The 10,757-nt window shown below is 38.2% G+C and overlaps 3 protein-coding genes across 3 annotated transcripts; 2 read left to right on the top strand and 1 right to left on the bottom strand.

The window, feature by feature from the left end:
• Window positions 1–1,270: 1,270 nt before the first annotated feature.
• On the top strand, window positions 1,271–1,801 carry VTP21DRAFT_6201 (uncharacterized protein; the record flags this gene model as incomplete). Its single annotated transcript, XM_069396806.1, has 1 exon — window positions 1,271–1,801. One exon carries the CDS (start codon window positions 1,271–1,273, stop codon window positions 1,799–1,801), a length of 531 nt encoding a protein of 176 aa, XP_069247086.1.
• Window positions 1,802–4,047: 2,246 nt separating this feature from the next.
• VTP21DRAFT_6200 (uncharacterized protein) lies at window positions 4,048–4,826 on the bottom strand (the record flags this gene model as incomplete). Its single annotated transcript, XM_069396805.1, has 3 exons — window positions 4,048–4,179; window positions 4,257–4,352; window positions 4,449–4,826. The coding sequence occupies 3 exons, from the start codon at window positions 4,824–4,826 to the stop codon at window positions 4,048–4,050; spliced, it is 606 nt and encodes a 201-aa protein (XP_069247085.1).
• Window positions 4,827–6,423: 1,597 nt separating this feature from the next.
• On the top strand, window positions 6,424–7,625 carry VTP21DRAFT_6199 (uncharacterized protein; the record flags this gene model as incomplete). Its single annotated transcript, XM_069396802.1, has 3 exons — window positions 6,424–6,592; window positions 6,659–7,490; window positions 7,583–7,625. 3 exons carry the CDS (start codon window positions 6,424–6,426, stop codon window positions 7,623–7,625), a joined length of 1,044 nt encoding a protein of 347 aa, XP_069247084.1.
• Between the last annotated feature and the right edge of the window lie 3,132 nt (window positions 7,626–10,757).

Genomic DNA, 10,757 nt, shown 5'->3' with positions numbered 1-10,757 from the left:
TTTGTTACGAGGATATTGGTCTTTGGTACAGAGAAGTCACGTAAGCAGTCACTCTGGGATTCGGGGAGTGAGGTGGCGGTCTTTAATGTAGTCCGGTTCACCCGACGACATCACATGACGAGGGATAAGATTATATAGTGCTATGTTATTGATCTTTTGTTGTTTTCTTGTGATCGTTTGTTTTGAAAAGATGCATTTTTAGTTTATCCTTGGGAACATCTATTTTGAGTCATTTTTCTGATTTCCTATCTTTATTTAAATCCATCCATTTTGACTTGTTGTTCCTCACCAATCTCTTATTTTTCTCTTTTAAGGTGAGGATACACTGGTTATATTATTCTATTAGTATTATTATTAAAACCAATCTCTTATTTTTCTCTTTTAAGTCCGTACATCTCTCCACAAGTCTCCAACCGCCCGTAACAGATTGATTCGGATGTTCTTGTAATTTATTTATAAGGAAAATCCGCCACTACAATCCCTTGGCCGAAAGGTCACTCACCTTACAGTTATTCCTATCCCCTTCTTTATCAAGCTAATTGCTGTTTCCATACTCTCCTAGCTCTCTCCTCATCACCTTTTCTCTCTTCCTCTTACACTTAAATCCTTTTCTTCCTTTCTTTCTTTTTCCTTCTATCCTCCAAATTCTGCAAGGTAGGCCAGGAGCATTACCTGGGTGATTTTGACGTAGAAGCTACTCTACCTTTTTAACAGGATAGGACACTTTTCAATAAAGGTCCTTTGTAAAAAAAAAAGAGGTCACTCACCAGTTCTATTTTATCCCGTCTTCCCCTCTCCCAATTGCAATTAAAACTTCCGGTTGATAACAGGAGCGGCCAGCAAGACAAGGGTTATTATGGATATCCACCCCCACCACAGCAAGCCTATGCTCCCAATCCCCCTCTCAATGTCGTATACGTCCAACAACCTCCTCCTCAGAAAGATGACGGCTGCTGCGGAAACCTTTATCTTGGATGTGCTATTGGAAGCTGTCTTTGTTGCTGTCTTGAATGCTGTGATTAGATATTTTAGCTTTTCACTCATTTTATTTTTTCTCGAGCTCTTTGTCTTGGATAAAATACGTTTTTATTCTACCATGTTCTATTATTTACTCTTTCCTTCCCAACCTATTTTAGCTGTTTTACCCTTTTCTCATGTATATGTTATTCAGATACATAAAATATTTTGAGCGTGTTTAAAAAAAAAAGAGGTCACTCACCAGAAAAAGCATCCGTCAGAACCCAAGCACAGAACCCTTCGCTGGAGACTTATGAAGCACAAAATAGTTATCGGAATCATCACTAGCAAATGGACTGGAAATTCAAACACTTGCAAAAGGTATTTCCTAGGAATACCCGAAACAATTGCCCATACCTTTCTAGACTGCCCAGCTATCGCACAACTCTGGCAAAGAGTTGACAAGACAAACTGCAGAATCACTGGAATATCGCCACACGAATCCACGAGAGAAGACAGACTGTTTGGACAAGACAAACAAATAGACCAACGCTTCAACGAAGTGGTCGCTCTGAGCCACAACATAGCCTTGTGGATATACCGCTCGAGACTTGAATTAGTGCTAGATGATGCCCAATCCAATCCGGTAGCCATAACCAAACAATTTGACCACGAATTACAGCGAGGAGTAAAGTCTAAGTGGTGGATGGCAACGAAACTGAATCGGAAAAAAGACTTCATCGATAAATGGTCAAGGGGAAACTGGGTGAACATCATAGATGATTCCGTGTTTTTTACCCAGGACACCTCTGAAGATCAAACCCCAGTCCCAACTCCGGCTTGAGAACCGCACTCTCCACTAATTCTGTGCCTTGCTTGTCGTGTCTATGTTCTTTATTAGTATTATCGGCTTTTTCCAGTCTGGTTCTCTACAATCACCCTCTCCGTCCTGTCGTGTCTGGCTCTTCCACTAGTATTTCCTCTGCCTTGTCGTGCCTGGCCTTTCCATTGTTACTGTCTCTCATTAATATCCCTCGCTTGCCGTATCTTTTGTGTCTGGTTTACTCAACTTGTTGTGTCTGGTTTTCTCTGCTTGTCTGTTTGCTCTACTATTACTGTTACTTAATTGGTCTATACCTTCTGCCAGCAATTGGCTATGATCTGTACAAAGGCATATGACCTTTGATTCACCAACAATTAACTTCATGAGGATATTTTTCAATTAAGTTCTGTAGCTTCAAAAAAAAACAGGTCATTCACCAACCATCCTATCCCGATATCCATAACAATGCAATATGACTACAAACTACGGCGAGGATAAGCTTCAAGTGATTGGCGGCAATAAAACAGGATCAGGAGGAAGACTTTATCGACAAAAGCCCAAGAAGAAGTTGGTTGATTGTTATAGATGAAACTGTGATATTTATCCAGGATACCTTTATGTAGCAAACAGCAGCCTTAACATCAAGCAACTCCGCTGTGAGAACCTCTTCCAACCTCTCTCTGCTGCATACTATAGCCAATTCCTTTTCTTTTTGCTCTTCTTCTCTTCTTACTTTCTTTTCTTATTCTTTTTATATTTTATCCTATTCCTTTATTTCATGTTCACAAATATCATATTTTTTATGCAATACTTTGATTCATTCTATGATACAAAGCAGCTTCGCTTGACCTGTCTTACTCCTTATATATTTACTTTTTTTAGTTTTTGTTTGTTTTTTTGTTTTTCTCGCTTTCCTTCTTTTTTTTTATACTTCTTCATCCAAGGTAGACCAGGAGCATTTCCTTGGGGAATATGACATGAAAGCTACTCATCCATTTTAAACAAGATAGGACACTTTTCAATATAGGACTAATGTTAAAACGGAATGGACTTGTTATTTTCCCAAATAACAACAAATCTAGTAGCAGCCTTAATAGCAAGAGATGCCGGCGTGAAAAGGTATTGGTCATAGAATATTCCTTCTTTGAAAATACGCGAAAATTGTTGACCTTTGGGAGGTATTCAATAGAAGACGTCAAGGGATCCCATATAAGCCTTAGACACACACTCAGAGATTCAAACAGCTCTTCGGATACCACGGGGAAGTACAAGCAAATGACCGGTAAATCTCCATGCTCCTATACGATACCATTGTCTGAACCATATACAAGATAAATATTGTAATCGTCATAGATGACCGAGAAGAGGATGATGCCACGCTATTGGTAGACAATGTCAGATGTACTCAAATGTATCTCTCTATCTGGACTACCATATAAGAATTGATCACAGGAAAAAAAATATGGAAACTATGGGGAATGCTGCAGGTTCCTTAAAATTTCCTTGTATTTTCCGAAAATAGCTAATAGGAGATTATTAAAAATTATAAAAAAAAATAAAGATTAAGAAAAATGCAGTATACCTCGTGATATCCATAAATTATCCTTATATCACTTCTTATAGGGCTATTTATTGCAATTAAAGAGCAGTGGGTACATGCACGGAGAAAAAAAATGAAGACTTAAGCAGAAATTGGTAGGAGGCTTACTGATTCAATTCGATGGTAGTCAAAAGATAGCTTGCGATTTCGTGGATACAAAGAATAACTAAATCAGTCGATCTACAAGTAGGGAAAAATGTGACAGCGTGTTTTAACAATTTTCCTTTGAATGCTCTTACCTCCTGAATGGATGGAATATTATACAAGCGGCTTTATTATTAAAACTGGTGGATCTACACTATGTGCTGTTCCAACCGCTATCCTGGTTATAAATGCATTTTCTAAAAAACCATGGGTATTAATATAGATGTTCAGGAAAAAGGGCTTTCATGATAAAATTGAAAACATGTTTATCGTTATTTCACAATAATATTTCAATACTTCGTATATCCTCCTCTAGCTTTATAAACAGCTCGGAATCTCCTCAACATACTCTCATATAGTTTATCAATATAGGTCTTTTCTATATTCTCCCACGTGTATTTGATTCGTTCCCAGGGCTTTTCCTTTGGCCGAGTAGAATAATCTTGAAGCCATCTCTTCAAGATGCCCCACGCATTCTCTATGGGATTCAAATCCAGTGACTGAGCAGGCCATTCTAAGTCCTTTACATTGCGATCTCGCAGCCATGCTTGAGTTGACTTGGCGTTATGAGGGCGCTATCATGTTGGAATACGACCTTGTCCTTGTCCATCCCGTACCGTTCGAGTATTCCAATAAAACCCTCATCTAAAATGGTCTGATACATCCTAGCATTTACTCCGCCTTCCACGCGAAGTAGAAGCCCCACACTTACGAGGTAATGCAGCATCATACCATGATTGCCTCTTTTCCCTGTTTCGTGGTTGGAATAATATTGCACTCACGCAAAAGCTGCCCCCTCTTTACGTATGTGTATTCCTTTGCCGTGGTCTGTAAAAAGAGTATAATGGTTTCATCCGATAATATTATGGTTTGAATGGTCTAAAAATCCTATCTAGCGAGTTGAGCTACGAATTTGAATCAAACTTTAAAATGGCGTGGGAGCAGCAAAGGCTTTTTAGGCTTTGATCGAGGCTCTACTTCGTGACGTCTGAGCATCATTTTTACAGTTTTGTTTGTTACGCTCTTATTAAGTTCTTTGATAACTTGCTGCAAGTCGGCAAGCTTAGAACCCTCTTCAGTTGACGCCTTCTTAGCGATGTATTTCTCATCTGATTCGCTTAGACTACGTGGACGACCATATTTTGGCTTCATAAGAGGATATTTCGGGGTGCTCCATTGCTTGATGATTTTTCTAGTAGTTTCACGGCTTATTCTCACTCGTGCACCAATCTTATGTGTGGACTCTCCCTTTCTTGAAAGTTCAAGCACACGATCTCGAATCTTTTTACGAGTTGGCTTCATAGATGTAAGATAGTGTTAAAAAAATAAAAACACCACCATTGCAAATAAAAATATTTAGATGGAATGGTGGAGAGAATATAAAAGTATTTGGGTCTCTTTGGCACACATCGATATTTATAAAGATATCAATTTCCCATAAACTCGGGGTGCTATTCAATGCTATCCTAGTTTTATCAGAAATGCATTTATAACTAGCGGGCTAGCGGTTGGAACAGCACATAGTGTAGATCCACCTGTGTTTAATAATAAAACCGCTTGTATAATATTCCATCCATTCAGGAGATAAGAGCATTCAAAGAAAAATTGATAAAATACACTGACACATTTTTCCTTACTTGTAGTTATTGGGGGTGTTCACGCTTCTGATTATTCGGTTTATTTTGATCATAAATAAGCGAAATAGCGCATTGTGATTGGCTAATGATTTTTAGTAGCCAGTTAAAATGCAGAATTTTGCTTATTTTTAAGCAAAATAATCCGAATAAGCTGGAAGCGTGAACACCCCCACTTTAACCAAAGTCATTTATACTCTTGTCGAAATTATTTTCTTTACATATTTTGTGTATTTATAACCTGCTTTTACTCCTCACATGTATTGTAAGATAGAGTAGGCTAGAAATATATCCTAATCGATTTTACCTTATTAATCTATCTTATCCAAATACCTCTACGAAGTATTTTCGTTAAAATATCCAATAGATAAAAAAACTAAGTATGGCCTGGACTGCAGACTTGAACTAGAGTACATCTCCCGACAGAAACGATATTATCGGCATTATTGAACTTAAAACATTATTAACCGGTGTCCCGACCCTGGCTAAAAGTTGCACAGATCTCAGAAAATTGGGATAAGCTTTAGATCTCCATCAACGAACAATCTACTCATTTCTCTGACTAAACATCATAGTGTTTGATCACCGCTCAAAATTCCCTGATCGCATCGCACAATGAACTCTCCAGATCCTATCGTTCATACAAGGCCAGAAATCCCAGCCCTGGAATATTTATGAGAAATTATTGCTAGTGAGGTTTGTTGGATCTCAGATATTCTAAATCTGGATTATGATTAAGGAGAAGGTTTTTAGAATTGATAATAGCTTGTTATCATTCAGCGTACAATAAATTAATTGGACATCTAAAATACTAAATAAATAACTTTAACTAGTAACGATAGAACACTATGTTGGATTCAATTATAAAAACTATCGACTTAAATACGTGTAGCTCATATTTATCAATCGCCGTTTTGTCAAAGATACTGCAAATGCAATTCTGTCTTTTTATGACAGTATATTGAATTTTCTTTAATAATCAAAGAGATCGTCATATATATTTAGGCATATAGTTGATTTTCGAGTATCATGCCATCTCAAATTAATAAATTCGATGCCTAAGCAGTGAAGTAATATTTAAAAAAATCTCTTCACCCAAAAGCCAAAATAGTATATCGATCTTAAAAATATTTAATGAGTAAAATTGTGTCCTGATTGTAGTTTAAATTAGACGTATTTTCAATTTGGCCTCCTTTGAAAAAATACCGTTAATTTTTAAATGTAGTGTTAATTAATTATGCTTTTATCAAGCATGAGACCTAGGGATGATCTCAATTTATATATGTTTATATTTTCTTTTGCTTGGATCATTTGCAGCTGCGCGTCTTGTATCGGTCCAGATCGTTTTGCCTCCGCAATCCGATTTCTCCATTAAATGCAATGTTGCTTATCTTATACAGGCTGGAGCTGCAGCCGCGTGTTCGCGGTCGCAAGGTAAAATATTCTCTTTAGACCCATATATTAGTCGAATGAAATGACAAACTTACAATGATTTTATAGGAATGTGTGAGGCTCAACCCGCTATAGTACCCCCAACTCAAAAGCTTGAAGAGTACAGCCATGCACTTATAAAAGCCTCACAATCAGATTTAATCATCGCACTTGGCCAACAAGCTGCTGATGCATGGAATTCTGTTGGTCAAAATATTGTTAATAACTCGACATTCGTAATCCTTGATTATGAATATCCTTCTTCAGCCCCGAATGTAGCCTCTGCAGTATTTCTCGAAGAACATGAAGGCTTTCTTGCTGGAATTGTGGCGGGTTTATTTGCAAGAGATCTCAACAGGCTCCCTGCAGTTATTAGTGGGTCAAACTCCACAAGTTTGTCTTACACTAGACTGGTTAATGGTTTTGCCAACGGAGTGAAATCTGTGTGCAGTGAGTGTGGGGTACTCTGTATTTATGCTGAGAGCCTGGTAAAGAACGTTTTGGGAGAGTACTATGCCCAGATATTTCTGAAACATGGTGCAGATGTGCTATGGAACGCTGGTGGAGGTGCTATGGGAACAGCAGCTCTTAAGGCTTTTGCAGTCGCGGGCAAACCTGTTATTGGTCATGGCACAGATCAGTGGTGTTCAGATTGGGCGGTTGGGGCTCTCCCTAACAGTCAGCAGGTACTCACCTCCATTGTGCGCAATTACACTGTGCTCGTTCAAGCAATAATTGATCTATATCTCGCAAATCGCCTTAAGCTTGGAATGACAACCCTGTTTGGTATTGAAAGTGGTGCGATCTCGTATGCCCCTTGCAACGAAGCATGTGACTTAGTCACCCCTGGAATGCGGTATGACGTGAATAAAGCAGCTGAAATGATTTGGAGTGGGCAGAGGTCTGTCGGGGTAGACCATGAAACTGGGAAGAGTTTACTGGAAAATGGCAGAGAATATTGCAAGTACTTAACTATAGCAAATGGAGCCTTAGCAGGTGGATATCAACCAAGGACTCCGGCTCCAAAACCGATTAATATCAGTTATAGATCAAATACAAGCAATATCCTCATTAAAACCATTACTTGGATCTGGTTGATTATATTGAATTTTTTATAATTTATTTACCAAGTTTTTCCATTTTTTAATAAATACAAAGCTATTGAAATCACAAATATTTAGTATTCAGCTTTCTAAATAACGAGTTGATGAAGTAAACAATTCAATAAAATGATAGAGGACGTACTGTTATTAAAACATCAATAACAGACAAACTCAATTATTCTCTAAAGAACTTAGAAAATGATTATTTGCAAAATTTAGTTCATAATTGAAACCAAAAACACTGTTTATAAACGATTATAAAATGCGCAGTAGTTGGATATATAATATTAGATGAAATGTGCTATAAGTAGAAAATGTTGTGAAATAACAAATAATAAATGGAAAATGGTAATAACGAAAAGAAAAGAAAATAAAATAATTTTTTAGTAGGATCTATTGAATCACCTCCAAAGGTCATCAATTCTTGTATATTCTAAGAAAGCGTGCTCTATGGTCTTCATTCCTCATCGGTATTACATAAGTTACTTTCTATGACCATACTGTGATTAAAAAACTTCATAATAGGTCTCTATGCTTCGGTACAGTTGGTTTAGCCTCAATCAGTACATCAACGCTATCTCTCTTTTGATGAAGTTGCGTAGGGTCTCGTTCCATTCAGATGTGATATTCTCGCCTTGTTTTGACCTGTATAGTCTTCGCGTTCTAGTGCGGAAGTGTTAGATCTTTGAGTTAGCTAGCACGCATTTCCCAAACGCAAGTATACATGCTCCTTCAACTTGTGGGACTTCCTGAAACAGTGCCTCTGCCAACTGCGGGTTCAAGTGAATTCCTCTTTTCTCTTCTAGTGCCACTGAAGAGCTATGGATGGATGGTGAATGACCTTTTTTTTTCCTCTATGGAGGCGAGAACTTGTGCCTTGTGGTTTATTTAAACTATATTGCTTGTGAGGGAGTCTACTGAACAAGATGATTAGGTACAAGAACGCAAAGGTTAAAGTTTAAAGAGTCCCGTGCTTGGATGGGTAGTGAGTGATCTCTTTTTTAATTATTTTACGGATCTTTATTGGAAAGTGACCTCATGAAGTTAATCGGTGAAGATGGATCAAAAGTCATACGCCTTTGTACAGATTATAGCCAAAGCTACTCCTCCCCCTGGTGAATGACCTCTTTTTTTTTTTGAAGCTACGGATCTTTATTGAAAAGTATCCTCATGAAGTTAATCGTTGAAGGTGAATCAAGGGTCGTACGCCTTTGTGCAGATCATAGCCAAATTGCTGGCAGAAGGTATAGACCAATTAAGGAACAGTAATAGTAGAATAACTCGACACGACAGGTACGGCAAGCAAGGAACAGTAACGAGAGACAGTAATAATGGGAAGACCAGACACGACAAGACAGAGGCGATACTTGTGGAGGAGCCAGGCGCGACGGGACGAAGAGAGTGACTGTAGAAAACCGGACTGGAAAGACAGAAGTAATACTAATGGAGAGCATAGACACGACAAGCAAGACACAGAATTAGTGGAGTGTCCATTCACATTTTTTGTGCTGATGGGGGTTCGAACCCGTGCCATCTCGATGGCACCTGGGAGCGCTTACCACTAAGCTACTCCACCCCCAAAATAAAAGAAAGACCTTTTTCAACAAATAAAACTTTTATTGAAAAGTATCCTACTCTGTTAAACCTGGTGAGTGACCTCTCGATTTTTTTTTTGAAGGATCTTTATTTAAAACTACTCTTTTTTGTTAGTAAAGGATTTTGATAGATATCAAGATATTAGATAATAAGCAATACATGTAAGACATGGTAGATAGTGTGGATACCTTCCTATTTTTCAAGGAAGGTGGTATACGAGAGAGGAAAGGAGATAAAAAAGGAAAAGAAAAGTAAAAGGGAAACTTGGAATACGGATGATAGGGCATTCGGCAATATCGTATTGGAGCTAAATGTTTTGGTTGAAGGATATTTTGTCTCCTTGGATTTGTATCCAAGTGAGTGACCTCTCGAATTTTTTTTTGGTCAATCAATGGAAACTTTTTATTTAATTTTCATATATTACATGAAGTTAATGTCAATGGACTTAATATAGCGAGATATAGGTCCGTGATAGATAGGCGTTCAATCGATATGCGCATATCGTAGTTGTCGTGAATAGCATGTACGTGAAACCGATGTAATCTTTGTACTTATCGTAGGAGCGATCTTTTCAATAATAAAGACTCAATTACTGATCAAGTGGACAGCAGTCACAAACTAAGAGTAAGTGCTGGTGGAGGAAGTGGGATTCAAACCCACGCCATTCTCATCGGCATACCAGGGATAGTCCACTACACTAACCCTCCTCCGTGAGTGAGTGAGTGACCTCTCGATCGAGGGATTGTAGTGGTAAATTTTCCTTCTAAATAAATTACAAGAACATCTGATTCAATCTGTTACAGGCGAAAAGAGGTTTGTGTGGAGGGATATCCGGATCTTGATAAAAATAAGAGATTTATCTTAATAATTCAGGGAATTGGTGTTGAACATTAAAATAAACCGAAGGGTTTAAATAGAATTGTGAACAAAGGAGAACAACTCTCACTGGGGTTCAAAGATGAGATAGATAAGACAACAAAGTATCAATCAACATCAACAAGATAGCCATGAGGGAGCATAAGAGTAACCACGAGGCCGGCGAGTAACCACGAGGGGTCGGCAACGTAGCGACAATCAATTCTATTGGCTGCTCTACTTGAAAGATATCGCGCTTTCTGATTTTTTTTTTGAGATTGAAGGATCTTTTATTGAAAAGTCCCCTATACAAGTTAAATGAAAGGATTTGCACGCTATTTCTAACGCTCAACCATTGCTTACATGTATTTCTTCTGACAGGCCCTATATTAAACGTATTTCTTGTTTTCTGAGGACGATCAATATCAAATTATTAAGAACGGAGTATCTTATAGCTCGATTCCTAGAGTATGTCCCGGACCCATCTCTAGTACAGGTGCCATCGCCGGGAGTCGAACCCAGCACACATTGGTTAAGCCCCGGGACTCTTAACCACTGTGCCATCCAGGGACGGCCGGTGAGTGACCTCTAGTTTTTTTTTTTGATCAAGCAAC

The sequence above is a fragment of the Calcarisporiella thermophila genome (assembly GCF_041956535.1).
Source record: "Calcarisporiella thermophila strain CBS 279.70 unplaced genomic scaffold VTP21scaffold_26, whole genome shotgun sequence".
Taxonomy (NCBI): Eukaryota; Fungi; Calcarisporiellomycota; class Calcarisporiellomycetes; order Calcarisporiellales; family Calcarisporiellaceae; genus Calcarisporiella; species Calcarisporiella thermophila.
This window is presented reverse-complemented; position numbering and strand designations above follow the sequence as displayed.